The following is a 26,207-nucleotide window of genomic DNA, read 5'->3' on the forward strand; positions in this document are numbered from 1 at the left end:
AATCTTGCCTTCTGTTAGAAGCAAATCCTGTTAAAGATTCAGAAAACACTAATTACACTCACTGAGTTTTAAAAATAATAGCATCTACCTGTTAGTATAATTTCATAATGTAGAAGCAAGGTTTTCATCCATGCATTTGTTTAGTGCCATTTAAATACTAACCTTTTTATGAGTGCTCATGGCTGTCCCACCCTTTAAATAGACAACGTGCTCTCTTTCTGCCTGTCATTTTCATCCTGTTACTGGCAGCCTGGGTAAACTTGAGGAAGTGGGCATTGCTATACTTTGAATGTGGAATGTCCCACGTAAGCTCACCTGTGCGAATGTTTGTTCTTGGCTTGTGTCGTTCTGGGGGTCTGTGGAGCCTTCAGTTGGTGCGGCCTGGCTGGCATAGTGTGTACCTCTGGAGGTGGGCCTTGAGCTTCCTGATTTGCCAGTATAGAGAGTGCTGCTCCCTCCTGGTCCTGCTGTTAAGGACGGACCTGCTCTAACTGCTGCGGCCTCCTTGAAACTGAGCCAAAGATAAATTTTCTCTCTCCTAGGTTGCAGTGTCAGGAAAAGTACTTAGTACAGGCTTGCACATCTACTCTACATGAATACTACATCATCTTTGAGCTGCAGGTCTGCACCATCCCCATCAGGATCGTTATGTATTTGCCTAAATCACATTTTGTTTTAAACATCATTTTTAAAAAACATTTTTTACTTATTTACTTAGGTTTACTTATTTTATATGCATGTTTTATCTGTGTGTGTGTGTGTGTGTGTGTGTGTGTGTGGGTGTGGGTGTGGGTGTGGGTGTGGGTGTGTGCGCGCGCGCGCGCGCGCTCTTGCTCGTGCTCGTGCGTACCATATGTGTGCCTGGTGTCTGCAGAGATCGGAAGTTAGCAGATCCCCTGCATTGCAAGTATGGTTAATCTGGGTCCTCATGAGAGCAGCAAGTGCTCTTACCCTCTGAGGCAGCTCCAGCCCCTTGTCATTACTCTCACTGTGGGGAGCTTGTAAGAGACTCTCTTCTTGAACTTAGGGAGCCCACGTCACTGCTGGTTTTTCTCATTCCCTTCCATTGCTTCTGATTTCCTTTTTGTGTTTTTTTTTTCACTTCATCCCTTTGCATTTAGATTAAGACTTCGTTTTCCACTCACTGTCATTGGAGATCATTCATATTCTGCAATGACATAAACTTTCAGGTTAGCTCTGTCTGTACCCATTCTCCAACTGCCTGCCAGAAAGTCATGTAGAAAAGATCATTTTTCATCCAAGCAAACCTTCCACCTTCTCCCATGTTTGTGCTTTATTTTGTGATCCTGGAGATTTAGGATCTCTCATGTGCTGGGCAAATGCTCTACCACTAAGCTGCCTTCCAGCTCTGTGCTTTGTAAGTAACAACATGCAACAACTTTTACTTCTCCCACCTTCCTCATTTTCAGTTCAGGCTTCATCTCCTATTATTGATTTTTTTTTTTTTTGTAGTTCTAACTTCACCTCTGTAATTTCCTTTTACAACTCTAAAGTAAAACTAGACTGTTACTCACCTCCATGTAGCAGTGTCTTTTTACACAGAGAACATTTCACTCCTAACTTTAATCTCTACCTGTCTAGAATGTGCCTTGCTTTCATTCTGCCAAAACTTAACAGTATTCTGATTTCCTCATAAACTTCTGTGTAAACCATCTTGTGATTACAATATCAACTGCTTGGAATATAACATGTAAAAAAAAAACTTATTTTGGGTCATAGTTTGGAAGTTGCCATCTGATTGAATGGCCTGTTGCTCTGAGCTGGTGGTAATGTAAAATGTCATGGTGGGGCATCTGGGAGATGATACGGAAAGGAGGTCCCATAGACTACAGGGCACATCGCTGGTAACCCAGACCTCCTGGGCCCTCACCTCTCCAACTTCTCACTTCCTTCTGATATGCCGACATGTGGGCAAGTCCAAGCTATAGCAGCTATTTGTATCTTGTGGGTAGGGGGTTGCCTTTATCATTTTTGCCTCCCTAGGTCTTGATGTAAGTAGCTGGTTAAATGAATCAAGTGTGCGCCTCTTGAGACTCTCACAGAATTCTTAGGTTTTGTAAAAATTATACACTTAAGACTATAACATTGAGAAAGTGGACAACAGCTATCCTGGGTTTGTGTGGTGATTGTAATTTCAGGTCTGTCACTCTTGTTACATTGTGTACATTCAAAAGGAAGAGAGAAATATATATAATAATCATTTCCACTTAACTAATTTTTACTTTTAGCAGGTAAATGTAAGTAGCAGTGCAGGGTGATCTCTGCTTCCTGTACCTTGAAAGGCTCTCCTAATACTCCACATTCAAACTGAAGAGGAAATTGAAATCTCTAATGAAGCTGCTGTGTGTATTTATGAATATTAATGAATAAAAACTGCTTGGATGGTTTACCTAAAAAAAAAAGACTATAACATTGAACATGTAAATTGAACTTACTATTTTTCTCATTTTATTTTGATTCTGGTTAATTAGGAGAACCACAGAAGTTTACATTAAAATTCAAGAGGGCTGAAGACTACCCTATTGATCTGTACTACCTTATGGATCTCTCCTACTCTATGAAAGATGATCTGGAGAATGTGAAGAGTCTTGGGACGGATCTGATGAATGAAATGAGGAGGATTACTTCAGACTTCCGCATTGGTAGGAATGTTGGGAACATCGTGTGTGTGTGTGTGTGTGTGTGTGTGTGTGTGTGTGTGTGTGTGTGTGTGTGTGTGTGTAGGCTTCTGCATGTGTGCAGATCAGGCTGTTGAGTGTCTTGCTTTGTCACTTTCTGTCTCATTTCTGTGAGGCATGGTTTACCACTTACCTAGGTTTGTGGCCAGTGCTGGGGTGCAGGTGTACATGGCCATACCTGGCCTTAGGCCTGGGCACTGGGATCTGAACTTACCTTCACACTGATGCAGCAGCAGGAGCTCTACCTTCACACTGATGCAGCAGCAGGAGCTCTACCTTCACACTGATGCAGCAGCAGGAGCTCTACCTTCACACTGATGCAGCAGCAGGAGCTCTACCTTCACACTGATGCAGCAGCAGGAGCTCTACCTTCACACTGATGCAGCAGCAGGAGCTCTACCTTCACACTGATGCAGCAGCAGGAGCTCTACCTTCACACTAATGCAACAGCAGGAGCTCTACCTTCACACTGATGCAGCAGCAGGAGCTCTTGCCCACTGTGCAGCCTTTGCAGCCTCCATACTGGGCTTTAGACAAAGATGTACATTTAGAGTTGGTGAGATGGCTCAGTGGATAAGGGTTTTCCTTCTTTTTTTTTTCATCTTTATTAACTTGAGTATTTCTTATTTACATTTCGATTGTTATTCCCCTTCCCGGTTTCCAGGCCAACATCCCCCTAAACCCTCCCTCTCCCTATTCTAATGGGTTACCCTCCCCATCCTCCCCCCATTACCACCCTCCCCCCAACAATCACATTCACTGGGGGTTCAGTCTTGGCAGGACCAAGGGCTTCCCCTTCCACTGGTGCTCTTACTAGGGTATTCATTGCTACCTATGAGGTCAGAGCCCAGGGTCAGTCCATGTGTAGTCTTTGGGTAGTGGCTTAGTCCCTGTAAGCTCTGGTTGGTTGGGATTGTTGTTCATATGTGGACTCAAGCCCTCTCAAGCTCTTTCAGTCCTTTCTCTGATTCCTTCAACGAGGTTCCCATTCTCAGTTCAGTGGTTTGCTGCTGGCATTTGCCTATGTATTTGCTGTATTCTGGGTGTGTCTCTCAGGATGACATCTGGTTCCTGTTGATATATCTGGTTCCTGTCGGCCTGCACTTCTTTGCTTCATCCATCTTATCTAGTTTGGTGGCTGTATATGTATGGGCCACATGTGGGGCAGGCTCTGAGGGTTTTCCTTCTAAGTGATTCAAAATCAGCTCCTGCTTGTTCTTTGACCTCTAGATATGCATTGTGGTATAGTGTGTAACCTTCCCTCAAATAAATAAATTAATTAAAAAATAAATAAACACCAATTTAAAAGTGATGTAAGTTTGTTGGTCTCTGCCCACTCATTTATCTTTTCTTTAGGCTTTGGCTCATTTGTGGAGAAAACTGTGATGCCATACATTAGTACAACACCAGCAAAGCTAAGAAATCCTTGTACGAGTGAACAAAACTGTACCAGCCCATTTAGCTACAAAAACGTGCTTAGTCTTACTGACAGAGGAGAGTTTTTCAATGAACTTGTTGGTCAGCAGCGCATATCTGGAAACTTGGACTCTCCAGAAGGTGGCTTTGATGCAATCATGCAGGTTGCAGTTTGTGGGGTAAGTGCTTTCTACAGGACTGTTTGTTTACACCGTCTGGGGAGTTCTTCTGTGTGTGTTTTTACTAAAAGTTAGAAGAAAATAACCTTAGCTACTATAAGATTACCCTGAAGAGCACTGATGTCCGTTCTTAAGTTTCCACCGCTGCTTTCTTGGGTATCTCTAATCATTGCATCTCTGTTTGAGCCAGAAAGGGAGTTCACGCCCAAGGAGTGTGAAAGGCCAGTATGTGTTTATTTGAAACAATGGAACATAGACTTTAGCTGATTTAGGTTTTTGGAAGAGGCTGAGGTGTCCTAACTTTGTGGCTCTGTATTGGAGATGTAACTCATGTTTGAGATGTCTCCAGGAACTCTGAACACGCCATATGGTATAGTGTCTCACACCATGTTCCTCAGGTCAGTTTTCTGCTCTGGTCATTGCTTTGACACATGTCTTCCTCTGGTGTCTTAATAATAAAAGGAAGGAACTTTCAAAGGCCCGATGGATGAGCTGTATGACAGCTTAGGTTTGTAATAATAGTAATAGAGTACTTTTGGTTTAATTGTAAGGTTTCAGGGGTAATAATAAGCCTGGTTCTGTTGAACCAGGGGCCAGTGTTTATGATCCATGGGTATTTCTGATTTTTTTTGTTTTTTGGAGATACGGTTTTGCTGTGTGGCCCAGCAAACTTGTAGAGATGTTTTGCCTCTACTTCCTGAGTACTGGGATTCTGGGTATGGTCCACTACACCAGACCCTCAATGATCTTTAAATGAGAACCGTGACCCAGAGTAGAAAACAATGTTAGGTCAATAAAGCTAGTCTAGAGTACCTTACTGTGTAGATCTACTTTCCACTGTAGATATCCCAGATTAGTAAGTATAAAGCACAGTTTTAGTATGGAGAGGACTTTTCCTGTCCTTGCTCCTAAGGCAGTTGACTTTGGTATCTTTAGAGCTGTGCTTTTTGGAAAAGTTAATGACAGCCCACGGGACAGTTGTAAGGACCATCACAGTGTTCTGTATGAAGTACACATAGACACTCAGCATATATTGACCACTGTTTTTATTTTTGACTTGCTCCTGTAGTACTCATAATTTAAAAAAAATACTATTTGAGTATTATTGGCCTTAGCCTTCGTTATTCTCTGAAAAGCTTTTTTCCCCCTGGTCACTGTATGGAGAACATTTTCTTAGCTGCCTCTGCTTTAACCAGGATCAAACTGACTCCCTAGACCCCACCCATTTTCGGCTATGCTGCTTTTCCGAATTTGTCATACTTTAGAGGCAAAGAGCAAGGAACCTGCCTTTGAAAGATGATTAGCATCAAGAAGGTTAATTTCTATCCAGTGAATTTACAAATTATTTTAAATTTAGAAAAGATGTAATTAATTACATAGTAGAAGAGGATTTTCACAAATTCTTTGTTGAATAGGCTAGTGAAATTACAAATGAACTGATTTCATGAGCTGGACTGCAGGGACAATTTTTCCTGCAGTAAGAAAATGAAGTTAGGTATGGTGATGCATGTGTAAAATCCCAGTATTTAGGAGTTAGGAGCAGGGAAATTAAAAGTTCAAGGCCATCCTTAGCTACACAGTAAGTTTGAGGCTAGCATGCATTGCATGGAAAGTAAGCCTAGTGTAAAGGAGGGCTGACAAAGGAATTTAGTAGTAGCAGGGTGTACAGCCAGGATGTGGGTAATAGCAGGTATAGACTGAGTCTCTTTATGTACTCGTCATATACGACTGCCCCTCCTGAAAGACAGACTCTGAGGCCAGCAGGAAGAAGCTCTGAAGTTCTGGAGTAGCATCTCTGCACTGACGGCAACATTAGCACTGGGGAAAGACAGTGATACAGAATTAGGTGGAATGTGCAGTTGCAGCTTGCGAACCTGAAAGCATTGATGCTGAGTAACCTTTTTCTTTTACAGTCGCTGATTGGCTGGAGGAATGTAACACGACTGCTGGTGTTTTCCACGGATGCTGGGTTTCACTTTGCTGGCGATGGGAAACTCGGTGGTATTGTTTTACCCAATGATGGCCAGTGTCACCTGGAAAATAATGTGTATACAATGAGTCATTACTATGTAAGTACCTAGACCTGCCTCGTGAGTGAGTCTTGGTGATTTTAGTGTGTAAGCCTGAGTGTGCGTGCGGGAGGGCAGGGTTTGCAGATTTCTTGTTTTGGTTAAGTGTGGCCCTGATGGTCGCCAGGAGAGCTGCATTGCTGCTTGTAAAGCTGTGGCAGTGTGCTGCTCTGTCTGGGTGGCAGGAATGCTGAGCTCTGTCTGGCTCCTCACTCACATACATAATTTGTCAGTCTTCGCTGGTCATATGTCTAAATGTGCAATCTTTAACTAGGTTTGCCCTCTCTATCTTATGACTGAAAGGAAATCACTCATGTTCTAGAAGAAATTCAGTATTGGTGAGTCTTAGTCTTAAATGCTAGATAACAGGAGCCTTTAGTTCTGGTTCCTTAATTTCACAGTCCTCACATTTAAAATGCATAGATTGTCTTGCGTTTAAAATCTCTTAAAATGGGACTGGAGAGGTGTTCAGTGGGTAAGAGCACTTGGCAGCTCTTCCAGAGGACTTGGGTTCAATTCCCAGCAGCCACATGGCTGCTCACACCTTTCTGTAATTCTATCTAGCTCCAGGGCTTCTGATAGTCTCATACGGATATACATGCAGCCAAAATGTCAGCGAACATAAAAATATATTACATAAAAATGCCTTAAAATACAGAAGTTCTTAAACATATAAAAGAAGAACGTGACCCAGCTCAGCAATTATTTGCATTTGATATTCTGTCTTGAGAGCAGTCTTGTGTGAGTGATCTGGTTATGAATGTTTATCAACTCAAACAGTGTAATCTTAGCAATTGAGAATAAGCCTGGACTACAGAGACTCAAACAAAATAAACAAAGCCTCATCATTGAATATATGGTGTATTTATATACGAAATTCTATTACTTGATTCCTTAGGATTATCCTTCAATTGCTCACCTTGTTCAGAAACTAAGTGAAAATAATATTCAGACGATTTTTGCAGTCACTGAAGAGTTCCAGCCTGTTTACAAGGTAAAAAAGAATGAAAGTTCTATATCTCTCCTATTGTTTAGTAGCTGAATTATGTATTTGGAGTGTGAGAAAATGCCCCAAGGCATTTATGTTCAGTAGCTGATGGAACTTGACAAACATTATTTATTTATTGCGTTTATTAGGATTGTTATTGTAAGTTTGACTTGAAAAGATACTGAGGAAATGAATAAAAGACCTGAGGTGCAATGGATTTTAATTGGTTGAAAAAATAATATTTATATTTTATATTTTTAATTTCAGGAATTGAAGAATTTGATTCCTAAGTCAGCAGTGGGCACACTGTCTGGAAACTCTAGTAATGTGATACAGCTGATTATCGATGCCTACAATGTGAGTGTGCTTTAAATGCTGTTAGCTTCATGCCATGCTTTAAATAAAACACCCTTTTATACACATTTCAGCAAGCTGAAGAAACAGTGCAAAATGTGAATTTAAGTTCTGTGTCTGGAAGAAAAAGTTCATATCATTTTAGTCTTTGGAAGCATAATTTAAGCAAAGCAGAAATATTTAGATAAGGGCATATGCAAAATTTCCAAGGTCTTGTTTATGCGTCATTAGGCCATATACCTCCTACTTGGAACAAGAATAAAACACAACATACAGTTTTGTTTTGTTTTTTTGTTTTAATTTTTTTTCTTCCCTAAAGTCACCTTTATTGATCCATCTTTTTTTTTTTTTCTTTTGGAGATGGTTTTTCTGTGTTGCTCTGGCAGTCTTAGAATTTACTATGTAGACCAAGCTGGCTTTGAACTCATAGAGATTTACCTGCATCTGCCCCCAAGTGCTGGGATGAGAGGTGTGCATCACCATGCCTGGCTAGCTTCACCTATTTGATGAATGATGCTTGACAGATTTTACTTTTCTCCTTTTTCGCAAGACAGACTCAGAGGACACACTTTCTGTTTTTAGTAGTAATTACATAGACTCTCCTGTGAATGTACACACATAGGCATATCATTCAGGAACTGAAACTACATCAGAATTCTCTGTAGAATACTTGTGATGATTCGCAGTAAGCTCTAGCCGGTGATCATTTAAAATGACCCACGGACACTTGCAGTTTCATGGAAACTGTTATGCACTATATAGACCGCTTCCTATGTCTTTGGTAGGTTAATTTAGATTAAAAAACTTTTTTAGCTGAGAGAGAGGGAGAGAGAGAGAGAGAGAGAGAGAGAGAGAGAGAGAGAGAGAGAGAGAGAGTGTGTTTAAATGATGTGATGGGTATGTTATGAGACAGCTTGTGGAAGTTAGCTCTCTCCTCCAGCGTGTGGATTTGGTATCAAACTCACATTTTATACTCTGATCCATTTTGCCAGCCCCAGAATTTTTGGGACTGTGTCATGGCCCAGGTACCTCGGCCTCTCAGTATTTCCTAGGATCTGAACTCATGACATTTTGCCTCTACCACCCAGGTATGCTATGCCATGCCTTGCTTTGAACTTCACATTGATTTCTACACAGCTTAAGATCCCTAGACATTTTGGGAAGATTTTGACTTAGAGGGGTTAAAGACAAGATTCTTTTTGTTTTCCATCCTCCCATTCCAGACTGCTATCCCTGTAGGGGTGTTATCTTTGTGAGAGTTTCCATTGCTGTGAAGAGACACCATGACCAAGACAACTTTTACAAAGGACATTTAATTGGTGCCGGTTTACACTTTGAAAGGTTCAGTTCATTATTGTCATGGCAGGAAGCATGGCAATGTGCAGGCAGACATGGTGCTGAAGGAGCTGAGAGTTCTGTATCTTGATCTGACTGCAGACAAGAGATACTGTCTCATGGGCAATTAAGAGGAGGACCTTTTTCACATAGGGTTGAGCCTAAGCATAGGTCTTCAAAACCTGCCTACACAGTGTGCTCTAAGTGACACACTTTCTCTAACAAGGCCACACCTCTTAATGGTGCCATTTCCCATGAGCCAAACTTATTCAAGCCACCACAGGTGTCCTGAGATGTCTGCTCTCTTAAATAAATAAGCACTGCCTGGACTCTTGTCAGCTCTCCTCATATTTTATTTTTTGTCAGTGCTGAGAATAGCCTAGGGCCTCATGGCTACTAGACACAGTGCTGTACCGTTGAGCTAAGCTCCAGTTCTTCAGGCTCCAGAAGGGTGTTTAGGAAGTGGGTAAGATCACAGTGGTCCCAAGTAGATTTGTTTATGCTGATGGTCTGGTCTCTGGCCAGAGGACAGTTATGGAGAGCTGTTGTGACAGCAGGGGTAGCAAGCATCTGTTCTGTGTTCTTAGGATTCCTCATAATCATTAGCATTTTAGCTAATTAATAAAAAGCAAATTAATTAATAAGAAGTAAATGCTTTCATATTGTACACATTATTTTGAAGACTGGACCATTTTTAGAGTTGACTACTCTAGATTTTCTAACACCCAGTTGGATTGAATTGCATTGAAATGATAGTGTTTTCATAACAGCTCCTTTCATCCAGTGTTATTTGAGTGTGTTTAAGTCATATTTTATTTTACGTCCCTTTTCATGGTTAGTATTTCTTTTAGTCCCTTTCTTCAGAAGTCATTCTGGAAAACAGCAAATTGCCAGATGGAGTAACAATAAATTACAAGTCCTACTGCAAGAATGGAGTGAATGGGACAGGAGAAAATGGACGAAAGTGTTCTAACATTTCCATTGGAGATGAGGTATGTTCTGTGAGCATTTATGTGAAAAAGGGAAAGCATACGTAAAAAAAAAATAGGGCTGGAGAGATAGTTTAGCAATTAAAGCACTACTAGCATTTGAAATATTCAATGTTCAATTCATGTTCATTGGCTGAATTTATTAATTTTTTTTCCTTTAAGGTTCAATTTGAAATTAGCATAACTGCTAATAAATGTCCAAACAAGGAGTCTGAAACAATTAAAATTAAACCTCTGGGCTTCACAGAAGAAGTAGAGGTCGTTCTTCAGTTCATCTGTAAGTGTAATTGTCAAAGCCATGGCATCCCAGCAAGTCCCAAGTGCCATGAGGGAAATGGGACATTTGAGTGTGGAGCCTGCAGGTAAGTGCAGTCTTGCTGCAGTGGGACAGACAGTATAGGCCTCTTTATTTTGGAAGCCTGTAGAAAATGAAGACACGAATCCTTTGCTCCAGTCACTTGCTCACCCACTCTTAAGGCTCTGTTGTTAAGCTTTTAGCTAGGTAAGCAGTGTCTCACAGCAACCTATGGGCTTTGTTTTCCTAGTGACACTCCCAGTTCTCTACAGTAAAATACACTGAAAAGGAAAAACAAGTAGATAGAAACATGTTTTGTACAGACTGTCAATGGTGACTTTAAATTGTGTTTTACTGGGATGACCCCAAATGTATGATCTTACTGCCTCCGTACTTGGGTGCTGAGGTCCCACTGCTCCCCGTCTTAGATCACAGTTTTATCTGTGACCTGGTTAGCAAGAAGAATGTCTACCATGTACAGCATTAATTTTCTGTTTCTGGGATAAAGATAAAATAGTACTTGAAGTTTTATTTGTTTATTTAGTGTGTGCCCTGATGTTAGGGCAGGCTTGTGGTGAGAACAATCACAGAGTTAGTTCTCTGTTTACCTTGTGGATCCTAGGAGTTGATCAGGTTTGGTGACTTTTTTTTGGTGCTTTTAGCATCTTAGCCTTCTCACCTGCCCTCTTGGCTGCTTTTTATATTAAAAATTAAACTGTGTTCGTAATACAGCCTTTTCTTTAAACTAGAATTTTTTAATGTAAATGTCAGCCTCATATCACTGTGGGTTTTTTTATTGGCCCAAAGAAAAATGAATAGCTATGTTTACCATTAATTGCCATTTTAAGAAATGATTTAATTATTGTATTTTTTCTACATTATATTTAACTTGAGTCATTAAGATATCTTTTTTTTTTTAAACAGCATTTACCAAAAAAGATTTTTTTTGGAATTTCTTTGCCTTCTTTTTGTTTAGCATATGCAAAATGAGTTTATCCAGTATTCACGAACGTGCTCTAAGATATGTAGGATATTTGAGCAGTCCAGACCTGTGTGTAAATTTACCCTTATCTAAGGCTAGGTCTATTTTCAGTTTATGTACTCAGTGAATTTTCCAACTTTTGGGATTGTATTCATTGCTATTTTTTTGTTAACAGTTAGACCTTTGCTTCAAATTTAGTGGCAGGTAGTCTGTAACGGAATATAATTGAATTATTTGAGAATCTAGCCAGACGCACACCTTTAATCCCTGCACTTGGGAGCTAGAGGCAGGCAGACCTCTGAGTTCCAAGTTAGCCTGGTCTGTTTCTTCCAGTTTTGTTGTTTGTTGCTGGAGTATGTTTTCATTTTGCTCAGAATGGTTCCTTGCTGAAGATGAAATTTCCCCAAGGCCCCTGTATATTCTATAAGAACTTGAGTGTCTGCTGCATGTGTGTGTGTGTGTGTGTGCGTGCGTGTGTGTGTGTGTGTGTGTGTGTATGAACACAGTGCACTTCTCTCATGTCTGTATATGTAGAGCGAGCATCCCTCCCTGATACTTTGCTAGTGTGAGGAAATTGTTGCACTTCGTGTTTTGTGTGACTGTGCTTGGATTTCTCTGCAGGTGCAATGAGGGTCGTGTTGGGAGACACTGTGAATGCAGCACAGATGAAGTGAACAGTGAAGACATGGATGCTTACTGCAGAAAAGAGAACAGCTCAGAAATCTGCAGTAACAATGGCGAGTGTGTCTGTGGACAGTGTGTGTGCAGGAAGAGAGAGAATACAAATGAAATCTACTCTGGCAAATTCTGCGAGTGTGATAACTTCAACTGCGATAGGTCCAACGGCTTAATCTGTGGAGGTGGGTCAGCACCAGCAGTAGCTACACACACAGTTCCTCTGAAGAGTCTGTGGGTGAACACACAGAAAGGGAAGGTGCAGGAGTTAGGGCAGGCTTCCATTAGATCTGCTTTCTTCTGTGTGGTGGCTTGTTTTTAATTTGTGAATAATTGCTGTGACGATATATTTTATGCAATGATATGATATTTTATGCAAAGAAATGATCTTTTTCATTGCAGGAAATGGTGTGTGCAGGTGTCGTGTCTGTGAATGCTATCCCAACTACACTGGCAGTGCATGTGACTGTTCCTTGGACACTGTTCCATGCGTAGCGACAAATGGTCAGATCTGCAATGGCCGGGGCATCTGTGAATGTGGTGCTTGTAAGTGCACAGATCCCAAGTTCCAGGGGCCAACCTGTGAGACCTGTCAGACCTGCCTTGGTGTCTGTGCAGAGCATAAGTAAGTACTGCCCAAGGGCTTTACGCGGTCACACTCGCTTTGCTGACCCCAGTGCCTGTGTTACACCACTAGAGCCAGAGGAGAGTGCTGATCGAGTGCACTTCTAAGAGAATACTGGCTGCTTTTTATGTACCATTTTTTATGTCCTAAAAATTCTTAATAATTGTGTAGGAATGAAGTATGCCATGAGAGTTGTGCGGTTTTGTTTGTTTTTAATCTGAAATCACTATGTAATAAGTCTGTGCTGTATTTAATAAGTCTGTACCTTATTTAATCGGCACTACTGTCCTTTGTTTTTAAGGTGTAGTGTAGAGATAGAGCTCTGAGCTCTACCACAGAGGCTTATACTCTAGTCCAGTTGCTATCTTTTGCTTGAGGAGAATGGAAGGTTTTCTCCTTGGTAAATTATTACACTGATACTATACTGCTTAAGTTATTATGGATCTATGTTACATATTTGATGTCATATAGGTCCAGTTTTATTACCTATATCTTAATTTTGTGTTGTAGAGATGTATATCCATGCATGTGTATATTTGTGTGTAGAGTTATGACAACTTTAGTTATTTCTCAGGTGCCTTCTACCCTTCCACCTCTATTTAGCAGAGGGGTTTTCATTGACCTGGAACTTTGCCAAGTAAGCTAGGCCAGGAGTCTGTCTCTGCCTCCTAGCACTGGGATTGAAAACACGTGCCTCCATTACTGGCCTTTTCCATAGGTTCTAGTGATCAGAATTCAGGTCTTCATGCTTGTGGGGCAGGTACTTTTCTGACTAAACAATCTTCCAGGCCCCACCTTTATTTCTTTATCATGATTTAATTTTCATTTTGGAGACTAGCATTTTCTTTTTACCCTATTAATGAGAAATTTATTTGTAAGAAAAATCCAAGTGTTAGCATTGACTAGGAAAATGTATTTGGTTTACTTAAAATTGCTATAAATTTGAACTGCTAAAGTTCATTAAAATATGTTAAATTATGTTAATTTTATATCTCTATATAAATTCATACACAGTGTAGAATGAGAGAGAGACCTTGCTATTGAGCCTAGGCTCTCCTAGAACTGGAGATTATTCTGCCTCAGCCTCCTGAGCATGCTAGGACTGCAGATGTGGCTACCACCAAGGGCTTGGACTAGATTTTAATGTATGTCCCCCAGGTCTGCAGTGTGCTAGTTGTTAGTTTGTACTGGAGGCTGAGCAGTTCCCCATAGCTAGGAAGTAAGGTTTGTTAATCAGATGTTGGGTGAACTCTTGATAAGGCCTGGTGTTACTAGGCCCCATAGGCACTGGCCTTTACTGAAGTCCTTATTCTTCCAGTGGAGGGCACATGCTTGCAGGCAGCTTCTGTAGCCAGAGGCTTCCTGGGTGCTTTGCTACAACCAATGGTTAATCCAAGGTGGGTCTGGAGAATTCGTTACCTACTCCTTTATTCTTTGACTGCAGCTTTGCCAGCCAGGGTGTTGCTGACCTTAGTGGCAGTGGCTTGGCCAAGGCTGCTGGAAACCAGGATCTCCTGTGGCACATGTTACCTCTATTTCCTCTGAATTTATATGCCCTTAGACTGGTATGGTCATTAGTTTAGCACGTGAAGTATTCTAAGCAAAATTCATCTTAATACACACTAAGTGTAATGATTTCTGTCTTAGAGAATGTGTTCAGTGCAGAGCCTTCAATAAAGGAGAAAAAAAAGACACGTGTGCACAGGAGTGCTCCCATTTCAACCTCACCAAAGTGGAAAGCAGGGAGAAGTTGCCCCAGCCTGTGCAGGTGGACCCTGTGACCCACTGCAAGGAGAAGGACATTGATGACTGCTGGTTCTATTTCACCTACTCAGTGAACAGCAACGGTGAAGCTCACGTGCATGTTGTGGAGACTCCAGGTAGAAGTCCAAGTAGACTCCAGAGGCATTGCCGGGGCTCTGGCTGCAGGAACAGCCTGTATTCTTATCTTACTATTTATATTAGGTTTATATTGGGATATTTTCTTCTCAAAGCTTAAAGTAGAATCTTGCTAATTATATAGCAACTAAAGAAGGAATCAAGTTTTAAGTAAATGCAACCCAAGCTATATTGTTGTGATATTTAAATTATAAATTTATAAATTTAAATTATAAATTTAAGTCCAGCTTTAGGTGCTCGAAGAAGGTATCTTAAAGATATTATCAATGTTGAATTTGTTCAACTTCCCAGGAAAGAAGCACATTTCACCTTTGTTTTCCTAGTAGCCTTTATAGATTCTTTGTCACTCTATCAGGTTTTTGCTATGAACTCATTTTAGACATGTGGTAAGCATCTGTTTAGGGTTAAAAGAAATGCTTCAACTTTGTAGCTTTTATTGTTTTTAAAAGAGAAGACAACTTTGTGGAGTTGTTTCTCTTGACCTACGTGTTCCTGAGAATCAAACACGTGGTTAGCCTTGTTAGCAAGTGCCTTTACCCACTGAGCCCTCTTGTGGTCTCTGCATTGTTCTGCAACACTAGACGGCCTCTATCTTTTCATTGCCTTAGCAATTTTTTCAACACGGGCTTTGTTGCTGTTTTTGTGGTGTTATGCAGTGAACCCAGGTGTTGCAATAGATCATGGCTTCCTGGTTTATTTCTACAGTGTTAATGACTTCGAAGGTGTGGCTCTGCAGCCTTGCCACTTGAATGCTAGCCTGTGTCTGGCCAGTCATCTTTACTACTGTCTTTTGTCATTGCTTAGTACTTTATAGTCTTCACAGAATATTTTTAACTATATATAAGCTTTTTATTATTTTTGATGCCATTATGATTTTTAATTTTTTTTAGTCTTCAGGAAAGAAATATATTCCATAGCCCCCAAATAAATGACCTACTGATCATATTTCCTACAGTTTTATAAGCTCCCTCGTTAGAATCTAGTAGTTTTTTGTTTGTTTGTTTGTTTGAGATCGGGTCTCACCTTGTCTGGCCTGGAACTTACTTTGTAGAACAGGTTGACCTCAAACTCATGAGGTCCATCTTGAGATTAAAGGTATGTGCCACCACACCTGGCCTGGAACTTAGTAGCTTTTAAATAGGTTTTTGGGACAGTGCAGTCTCTTGAGTTTGCAGCACTATTAATTTTGTTAAGACCCCATCTAGCTCTTTGTGGTCATGTGAACTTTGTGTAAACTCAGTCTTTTTATGCTCATGATTAACCTTTTCGTTTGTAGACTGTCCTACTGGTCCCGACATCATCCCAATTGTAGCAGGCGTGGTTGCTGGAATTGTTCTTATTGGCCTTGCCTTGCTGCTGATTTGGAAACTTTTAATGATAATTCATGACAGAAGGGAATTTGCTAAATTTGAAAAGGAGAAAATGAATGCCAAGTGGGACACGGTAAGTTATGAAACATCTGTGAGAAGTAGGTTGGTTCCTGAAGTAAGTGTAACTTACTAATGGTGAGGCTGACCTTTAAAGTCCTCTTTAAATATTTTATTTCACCCAAAGTTCAAAATTCAAAGAAATTGCATTTGCTGAAAACCAGAAGCCTCCTATTCAATTAATAATTTAGGAGAATATGATATTTTGTGTATGTAGTGGCCAATATGTTTTAGTTCTTTAGTAGGTCAGATTCTAAATATTCTCAGCTCGTTTGTCTGATATAAAATAGAATCTTAAATGACTTCACCAACATCTCAGGCCACACTGTAGAAAACTCCACTTCCCCTCCATACATTCATTATGATTCTCTTCATATGATTTCTGGGATACACAACCAAACCAGTATTTCTAAGACTAGCATGAGGGAAGGGCTGACCAGAAGATGGGGTTACAACGGGCCTTCTTAGATGAGGTCTAGGTGTGTTCGTGCATTTGGAAATACTCAGCCTGAACTTTCTTCAGATTGCATTTCTGTAAAATCTTGCTTAATAGAAACACAGGCTTTGACTGGTACGTGTTGATAACTGGTTTCAGAATAGAATTGTGTGGTTGGATAAATGTTGGCCCTTTAGATTCACATTTTGACACAACAGGGTTTTTTTTTTTTTTTTTTTTTTTAAATTTAGACACTTTAGAAGTATAGAAATAGAATTCCAGTTTCTGTCAATGCATATCAATTTTTTTTCTGATGAAATCACTAGAAACTATTTCTTTCACTTTAGCAAGAAAATCCGATTTACAAGAGTCCTATTAATAATTTCAAGAATCCAAACTATGGACGTAAAGCTGGTCTCTGAGTTTCCGTTCGTATTTCTTTTCACTCTCTATCCTTGCATGTGAATTTCTGTCTGTCTCTCCTTTTTTTTTTTTTTTTTTTTTCCTGCACCGTGTGTGTCTCAACACTACTGCTATTTTTGTTTGGCTTTATTTTATGGCTATGGGTGGCTTGTCTCATATGTTAACTTAGTGCTTGGAAGGACTTTACCAAATAATAAGGTATAGAGGCTGCCCCTGTGTTGGAGAGAAAGCAATGCTTTGCAGCCAGGCAAGACCTGCTTAGGAAGTAGAGCAGCCCAGAGCTCTGTTACCTCCCTGAGGCTCCTCTCAAGTCTGCGATAGGGAGGGTGTTAACTGACGCTGGGCTGCAGTGTACTACCGATCTCCGATGCAGTCCTGTTCCAGAAGGTCATGGCAGATGCTGAATTACTTCCTGAATTGAATAGTGAAACTGTTCACAGTTACAATTCATTTTACCCATTCTAGGAAGATTCTGAGACTTTTTTTGTTCTTGATTATGTGGAAATTCCACTGAGAAGCAGAATACCACCGAGTGTTTCTTTTTAGTTATTACATGGTTCTGACTTTCAAGTTTAAAACTGAAATTTTTGTTGCTTATTTTTATTTTATTATTATCATTTTTTTCTTGAGAGAAGTATTTAATATTTAGCCCTGGCTATCTTTGATCTTGCTGTGTAGACCAGGCTAGCCTTGAACTCACATAGATTTACCTGTTTTTGCCTCTCTTAAAACTTCCATAAAAAAGGCTGATTACATTTAGACCCAAATTATTTTCTTGTGGATTGGAAGAGCCCAGGAGAATTCGTTTTGTTGTTTCCACTTTCTGTCAACAGAGACAGTGTTGGCAATAGCTATAGGGTTCCCCTGTGCTTTAGGAATGGTTCTCAATCCTTATATTTTTTGTTACTTGTGAGAATAGTGGGGGTTATCTTTATTCTTGTTTTATAGAAGAGAAGACTGAGGCAGAGAAACCAAGTTCACACAGCTAGTCAGTGAAATGATATTTATGTCCCTATCCTCTGCCCTGCACCCATTAGCAATCACATTCTTTAGGAAACAGTTACCTGGCCAGGAAGAAATAGAACACTTTACAGAGCTGCCCATTTTGACAGCTGTGTTATGATTTGGGGTAATGTAATGAGAATCTCTTACACACTGTGTGACAGCATCACCTGTCACTAAAAAGCCATGGACCTAATAGCTGAGGCAGGAAATATAGAAGGTGGGACATCCAGCAGAGAGGATTCTGGGAAAGAGTCAAGAGCAGGAGATTTACCCTGAAGTCAGATGGATGAAACTGAGAGAAACCAGACATGTAGCTGAATTCAGGTTAGAATAAATGGATTATGTAAGTTATGAGCTAATTGGGAAACAAACCCATGCTTATGGTTTTATTCATAAATTATTAAGTCTCATGGTCATAATTCTGGGAGCACCTAGGGAGAAAAGCTCATGTCTACTCTGTTGGACAAACATAATAGGAGAATCACTTTCCTACTACATAGAACTCAGCACAGCTGTTATGATTACTTTTATTCTGTTATTGAACTTGGAAAGCAAAATTGAAGGGCTTCAGGATGTATAATCACTTAATCTGTGAATCAGTCAGTTAAAAAAATAAGATTTTCAGAAAACCCTAAATTAGAGGATGTTTTATATTTTTAAGGAATATAGGAAGTAACAGCAATACTAGAAATCATGATATCCTGTATCTCTTTTACTGCTAAGAAGCTTTTATTCAAGGCTAGTTTGTTGGTAGAAAGTTATTGTTAAACTCTTGTGTGTGTGTAACTTGATACATTTCTTTCACTCTCACCTGATACTTTACAGAACTTAATTTTTATAGAAAAACTGAATAGCCAGTGAAATTAGTGGGGTTTTATTTATTTTCTTTGTGGGCACAATCAGGTATTAACCATTTCATGTAGTTACTTTCCACAGAAGACTTTTCCTGAGATAAGTTATTTGCCCTTCCCGTACATTTAATGGCACTTTGAGTAGTATTAATCAATAGTTACTATTTATATTTAATGTTTATATTCTTGATTTAATTTTTGGCTATCATACACCTTCTTCAGCTAGAATAAGCATTTCATACAATTAAAAAAGCAAGGGTTTCTTAAAATTTATTTATATATTACTGAAATCTAAGAAATTTTATGGCTATAGATTATTCCAGGATGTTTTCTTAATGAATATGAACAGTAAAAATTAATGAGGGCAAAACTATCAGAAAAAAGTCACATAAAAACATTTTTTTGTGATATGGGACCAAGGGTTCTCACCAATTAATTACACCATTAGCATGCACCGTAATTATGTAAGCATGTAAGACTGCCATGTTGGGACACTGACAGAATTGTTAGGTTTGTCCTTCCCTGCTGTGAATGACAAGCCTCCGAGTTTTCATTGCATACCTCACATAAGTAATTCACAGCCACCACTGCCAGCTGTTCCTAGTAGACCAGGAGGGACTCACTGCAAAGGAACCTACACTTTAGGTGCAAATATGCCTTGGCTTCTTGGGGCAGGGGCTGTCTGTCCCCTGACTGATGGAACTAATCTGATTTACTTTAGCTTACCTTCATTAAACTGATACCTAATACATACGTGAGTTTATCTCTAACTTGCATGTTAAATTTTTGTTTGGTTGGACTTTGACATAGTGAATATAAATGTTAGTGTGTATGGCAAACCAAACTTCTCCAAAGGTAAGTGTTTTCCATATAAATTCTGCTTTAGACTCCATGACAATAAATATTGAACTTCTCTCCTTTTATATTTTGCTTTATGTTTTGTTCACTTACAATTCTTAAGCAGTAAGTTTTAGATTTTGTTGAATGTGTTAACTTAAAGACAATTAAATAGTAGTTTAGTAGCCTAATATATTTGATGCATTTCTAGCATCACACCCAGGAAGTTGGAAACTTCTTACCTGAAGGAGGGATGCTGTGAGCCAGCGAGCTGAGACCTTGAGATTCTAAGCAGTTTTGTCGTCAGTGTAATAGAATGTTTGTTGATGGCGCTTGTATTACCTACTTTTTCTGTTGGTCTAATGAGAAAAGATTTACTCAGGTTCACAGAGTGTACAGTGTCATAGTGTTGGAGTTTGGGGCACCTGGTCAAATCAAAGTGAAAGTGACAGATGCTGGGGCTCACTTTCTCCTTTTATACAACATTCAAGCTCAGGAAATGACTCACTTTCTCCTTTTATACAACATTCAAGCTCAGGAAATGATTCTACTCACAGTGGACATCCTGCCTCAATTAATCAAGACAAGGCCAAAGGCTGCTCCCCCCCATGATTTTATGTTGAGATTAAAGTTTGCATTCTGTTGTAAAATACCATGACCAAAAAGCAACGTGATGAAAGGGTTTATTTGGTTTAACTGGTACAACCTATCATCAGAGGAAACCAAAGCAGGAACATGGGGGCAGTCCCCTGGACACAGGTACTAAAGCAGAGACCTCCAGAGAAGTTCTTACTGCTGTGCATACGTTCCCTGGCATGCTCAGTTAACCTTTTGTATACAGCCCAGGCCTACCTGCCCAGGAGTGGCACCACACACAGTGGGCTGGGCTCTCCTAACCAATTAGCAGTCAAGAAAATGCCCACAGGTCAGTGTGTTGGAGGCAATTCCTTAATTAAGGTTTCCTCTTCCAAGGAGACCTTAGTTTGTATCAAGATGACAGAAACTAACCAGCACCCCACTGTTTGAGGAGTGGGAGTGAGTGATCAGGTGTGTGGTCTTGTTCTGCAGGTAATTTACAAAGCTGCTGCTGTCTTGGTAGATGCTGACCTTGATCTTAGGGCTAAGCCCACACTGCTTTCCTCTTCTCTGCTCCATTCCCAGCACCTCAGAACACGTTTTAAATTTCAGATGAAGCATATGTGTCTCTACCTTGATATGGTGTTCTTTGTTCTATACTGTGGCTTGGTATTTGCTTTTTAGTAATTTATTTGTAGTCAGTTTCCCTATGGAAGTATTCTTAAACTTCTCATGTTCATCCCTCTTTCTAGTACTCGTCATATTATGTAATTCTATTTTGAACTGTCAGATCACCTTATTTCATATCTTCACACACTATACTGTACTCTTGTCTTAGTGAGGGTTTTACTGCTGTGAACAGACACCGTGACCAAGGCAAGTCTTATAAAGGGCAACATTTAATTGGGGGCTTAAGGTTCTGAACCTTACAGGTTCAGAGGTTCAGTTCATTATCATCAAGACAGGAACATGGAAGCATCCAGGCAGGCATGGTGCAGGAGGAGTTGAGAGTTTTACATCTGTATCTGAAACAGGCAGCTAGTGGAAGACTGACTTCCCGGTAGTTAGGGTGAGGGTCTAACACCTACGCTCACAATGACGTACCTACTCCAACAAGACCGAAGCTTCTAATCTTGCCACTCCCTGGGCCGAGCATAAACAAATCATTACAACTCTCTTCAAGGGCAAAGTATGATTATATAATTATGATTGCTATTGTTCTGCTTAAAGTACCATGGTATATTTTTCAATTGTGAGAAATGTTTGTGGTTTTGAGTCACTTGCTGAGTTTGTAGCGGTTCTCACTCAAGAGTAGAACTGTGATCAACATTACCCTTAGGCTATCGAAGCATGGAAATTAGTTAACATTGTAAGCATAGTTTTGGATTGTGACTTGATGGACACAGTGCCTTGGGTGACACTGGCAGACATATCCAGAACTCAGTTCTGTAGAACTGATATTTCAGGAGCCATCTCCTCTGGATGGAAGCCAGCCACCCTATGATAAGCACTTAAGCATTAGAGTGTCTGAGTTAGGTTTCTAGTGTTCCTTAAGTTGGTACCAGATTTTCAGAGGCTGATGGCAGCTGTACAGGTTCTGTGTGGAGGCCATTTGTGAGGCAGCCCCCCAGGGATGACGACTGGAGTCAGCACAATATTCTAATACTGATACTATTGGTCAGGGCTGTCCTTCTCACCACTGTGTCAGATTTTTATCTTTGCCTTCTAATCTAAACACTGTTTGACACTGGACTTTGGAAGACACTTCTTAAGACAACTGCAGCTTTTAACCTTGTTTTGGAACACTGTGATTTTAGAGAGTAACTGGTAATTTGTGTTTGTTTTAGGGTGAAAATCCTATTTACAAGAGTGCCGTGACAACTGTGGTCAATCCGAAGTATGAGGGAAAATGAATCCTACTCAGGCGGAGTTTGCAACACCAAGCTCACAGCAGCAGCATCTTAGTCACAGTAGGGTAGCTTTGGGGCTCTGTGGCCAGGGGTTTATTCACATGCAGGTTTGGAAAATGTACAATATGTATAATTTTTAATTTTTTATTATTTTGAAAATAATGTTATAATCCATGCCAGGGACTGACAGAAGACTTGAGAAAGGATCTTTAATCCTTATCAGCTGAGGTCACAGTGTGCCTTTTTAACCCTTCCTCCCGGACCCTTGGAATCAAGCTCTTACTAGATTGAATGACACTGCTGGTGCTAATGCCGGGCACAGCTGAAGTAGCAGCATCACAGCATCTGAACCATGACTGATTCTCAGCTTTACAGAGTGGCCAGGGCTAGTTAAACAGAATCAAAGAACAGTCCTGCTGGTGGCTCTGGGCTTTGTTCAGCCTGCTGGCTGCCCACTGGGAATTCTCAATGATGCGTGCGGAAGACAAGTGTGTTGACAGTTTCCAATTAAAATAAATTTGACACAGTTGATTTACAAGTCCATTGGAAAAATTCTGAGATGTGGAAAGGAAAACTTAGCTTTAAAACCTGTGTGCCATTGTGAGTTACTTAATCCTGTAACTCCAACGCCTTCTCTTTATAAATCCAAGCTTGGATAAAAGTACTGGGAACTTCTCTGCTAAAAAGTCCCTGACTTAGCACTATTTACATAAGGCCATAACTTTAGTAGCATTGTGGAGCAGGGGCCTGTTCTGCTTTGTTTTTCTTTAATTCCTGGTGCTCCTTTATCACCTCTAATCTCTAATGTGTCTGTTTGCAATTTGGGGGTCAGACTCTATTATTACCTTTTCTTTTCTGTGGCTGTACATTTGCCTTTTTCACAAATACTGTAAGCCGTCCTGCTGCTTGCAGGACTGTAGGGCCTGGGCAGGGCCCCTCAGCAGCAATTCGACCACTGTGCACCTCCTGCACGTGCCTTCCCTGCTGTGCTCGCCCTGACTCAAGCTAGTCACCACCTTGTTTTAAGTGCCTTTTAATTTTGACAGTGCTGTTAACTGAAGTTATTTATTAAAATAAAAGGCCTAAAATACATTAAGTGATTTGTTTTGACTCTATTTTTGTTGGTTTTGTGCATGTAATTTTTATGTGGTAAAGATACAGCGGAGAAACCTACGTCTCAAACCACCTAAGCCAAAATGATTCATTTTAGACATGCGGGGAGTGGATAATAGAATAGATTGCAATTAGGAGGTGTTTTATTCTTATGTTAGCAGAACTTTTTTTTTTTTTGGTTCTTTTTTTCGGAGCTGGGGACCGAACCCAGGGCCTTGTGCTTCCTAGGCAAGCACTCTACCACTGAGCTAAATCCCCAACCCCTACGTTAGCAGAACTTTTTATGAACCATCAGCATAGACGACTAGATTCTGGAGAGCTGATATTTAAGAGAGGGGTAGTATTTCCATTCTTAGGAAGAACTAGGGAAATCTTAACTTTCATTTGGTTTTAGTTTATTTTTATGTAAAACTGTTTCCAAAAAAGCAGTTGTGTAATGTTTAAAAGAGCTTGGGTTAGCAAGATGCTTTAGTGGGTAAATTTCTTTCGATGAAGGCTGATCTGGTCAATCCATAGAACCCATGTAAAGATGGAATAGAGAAACAACTCCAAAAGCTTACCTCTGACCTACACACATATGCTGTATCATGTGCCCGTACCCCAACTGCACAACACAATAATACTTCAAAAAAAATTAAAAAGAAGTATGTGTTTCCTCCTTGGATATACAACAAATGAAGAAGTGAGGAAGGAGATGGTTAGATGTTTCCATCAATGAACCACTGAGGTGGTTTAGTGGATAAGGTGCTTAATTCCTAGGGCCCACATGGTGGAAGGAGGAATCTGAATTCTAAAACTTGTCCCCTGTCTCACACATACACATGTGTACCCACATGCACCCCCCACCAAGCACACAATAATAAATAATAAATGTAGCTTTAAAAAGTAACTTATTGGTTGTTTTACGTTAGTTGATATTCTATTTCACTTAAATGTTTTTTAGTTTTCACTAAAATTTAATGGTAGAATTTATAATTTTGTTCATTTATAAAATCCATGAGAAAAGTATCTTTTTTTATAACTTTTTTTTGATTCTTTGTGAGTTTCCCATGCACCCCAGTCATGCTCATCATCCTCTCTCATATCTGCCTTTGCTCTTGCAACCCCACCCTCCAAATAAAACATGCAAGCAAACAACAAAAGCATAGAAACCTGCCATCGTGGAAGCTGTAGCGTGGCACAGTGTGCCCCACCGTGAACCCCTCTGTGTGCACATCTCCACTTAAGAATGTTCACTGCAGTGAGTCATTGGTCTGGTTTGAGATCTCAGGCTTATGTGAAACTGTCAATATTGGACCCTTCCCATTTTCCCGTTGTTGCCCTGTGCGTTGGAGATCCTGTAGCTTTGGAACAGCAGGGCTGGCCTTTTCATGTGTCCCAAACATCCACAGATGATGATACAGGTGTTGGGATGGGCTGATTCAGAACTCTGGATATGGGTCTGGGTAGTAGTTGAGCTGATCAGTTCACCAGCTCTACCTTATCCACACCACCAGGGGGAGTTCTCCAGCACTGTTCTGGTTAGGCCACCCAATCAGCAGGAGGCAGGGTCAACTCTCCTGCTCTCATACCGTTGAGGTTCACCCTAACACATTCCTGCAGAGCCAGCTCCACTGTGCAGCCCAGTCAAGGTTTGAGGCCCATTCTCCCAGTGGATGCAGCCTATGAGAGGCTGGGCCAGCTCTCCTGCTCACACTCATGACCTCAGAGTCAGCTCTTCAGGTTACTGCCTGGTAAGGCAGGGAGTGGGAGGGTATCACCCCTGTACCCATGTCATCCCACAGCAGATGAATGGCAGGGTCAACTCTGCTGTGCTGTCCAGGCGAGGTGCAGGGCTGTACTGAGCGCTAAAACTTGTGAGGAGCAGGGATAGCTCTCTGGAGCACATGATGCTGTGGGCAGCTTTCCTGACTGCTAGAGGTGGTGGTGGTAAGCATCCCCTTGGTGCCCGTACCACCCCACAGCAGGTCAATGGCAGGGTCAGCTCTCCTACACTCATGCCCTCAGAGCTGACTCGCCCATACCACCAGGACCAGCTCCATTCTGCCCTGAGCTAGGTACAGGGCCTCCTTTCCTGAATGCTGCTGCCTGTGAGAGATGGGGCCAACTTTCCAGAGGACTTCATCCAGTGAGGGGCGGGGCTAGTTATACACAGCCTCTGGACATCCACCATATTCTCTAGTGATAATATGAGCTATGGACATTGACACCGAATCCCTGCCACTGCATAGCAATGGTTCAGACATGCCCTCAGTAGCAGCTCAGGCTCGGGTCTCATTATGGTTCCAGGTAGTGGGACTAGCTGTTCATAGCAGGCTACTCCAGTCCACCCTCAGGTTTCCAGTTCCTTCTCTCTTCAAAATGCTCAAGGTGCTTCTGTTTCTCCCCATCTAACCACCTTGTACTCACACATTGTGGTAGCCCCACCTAGAGGGCAGGTGCTTGGGTGACATCATCTGTGCCGCATGGCGTGGTGTGGCAACAAGCAAGTGGCTCTAACCTACCTGTGCCATGCACTAGAGGGCAGGTCTCTAGGCGTCATGGCGGTCTAATCTGCCTTCTACACTGCTGCCTGGATTTGATTTGATTTGATCTTTATGAATCATAGGCATGAGACAGCTTTGGCCACCAAACCAGGCATCAAGCTAGGGTGAATCATCACCAACAAGATGCCTCTGCCCATTGCCAGGGGGGCAAAAAGTCTTTATCTTAATCATGTTAGATAATGGTGATGGCCACCCAGAGTTGAGATAAACCAGACAACAAGACACTGTGAGATACAGACATTCACAAGGTTTCTGATTATTGAATTTTTTCTAAGCTATTCTATTTCATTTTGTATGTTTAAGTGTTTTGCTTGCATATATGTCTGTGTACCATGTAGGTGCCTGTTACTCTCAGAAGTCAGAAGAGAAATTGATCACCTGGCACCAAAGTTACAGATGGTTTTGACCTGTTATGCTGAGACTTGAACCCAGGTCCTCTGGAAGAGCAGCAAGTGCTCCTAACTGCTGAGTCATCTCTCCAGCCCCTGGTTACTCCTATTAATGTTTCTCTGAACCAGTATCAGTCAAATAATCATCTCCTTAACTATCATGAGTTAAACTCGGCATTCATTAGTGAA

At 40.9% G+C, this 26,207-nt stretch overlaps 1 protein-coding gene across 1 annotated transcript in view; it reads left to right on the forward strand.

The window, feature by feature from the left end:
- Itgb1 (integrin subunit beta 1) overlaps positions 1 to 23,066 on the forward strand; it is a 48,115-nt gene extending 25,049 nt beyond the window's left edge. Inside the window, exons 5-16 of the mRNA XM_032888182.1 lie at positions 2,493 to 2,663; positions 4,056 to 4,294; positions 6,208 to 6,363; positions 7,262 to 7,357; positions 7,619 to 7,708; positions 9,892 to 10,032; positions 10,192 to 10,391; positions 11,928 to 12,166; positions 12,384 to 12,606; positions 14,254 to 14,486; positions 15,782 to 15,948; positions 21,908 to 23,066. Of these exons, the coding sequence (XP_032744073.1) occupies positions 2,493 to 2,663; positions 4,056 to 4,294; positions 6,208 to 6,363; positions 7,262 to 7,357; positions 7,619 to 7,708; positions 9,892 to 10,032; positions 10,192 to 10,391; positions 11,928 to 12,166; positions 12,384 to 12,606; positions 14,254 to 14,486; positions 15,782 to 15,948; positions 21,908 to 21,973 (2,021 nt within the window). The 3' untranslated portion in view covers positions 21,974 to 23,066. The remainder of the gene's footprint in view (positions 1 to 2,492; positions 2,664 to 4,055; positions 4,295 to 6,207; positions 6,364 to 7,261; positions 7,358 to 7,618; positions 7,709 to 9,891; positions 10,033 to 10,191; positions 10,392 to 11,927; positions 12,167 to 12,383; positions 12,607 to 14,253; positions 14,487 to 15,781; positions 15,949 to 21,907) is intronic.
- Positions 23,067 to 26,207: the final 3,141 nt, after the last annotated feature.

The sequence above is a fragment of the Rattus rattus genome, chromosome 17 (genome assembly GCF_011064425.1).
Source record: "Rattus rattus isolate New Zealand chromosome 17, Rrattus_CSIRO_v1, whole genome shotgun sequence".
In the NCBI taxonomy this organism is placed as follows: domain Eukaryota; kingdom Metazoa; phylum Chordata; class Mammalia; order Rodentia; family Muridae; genus Rattus; species Rattus rattus.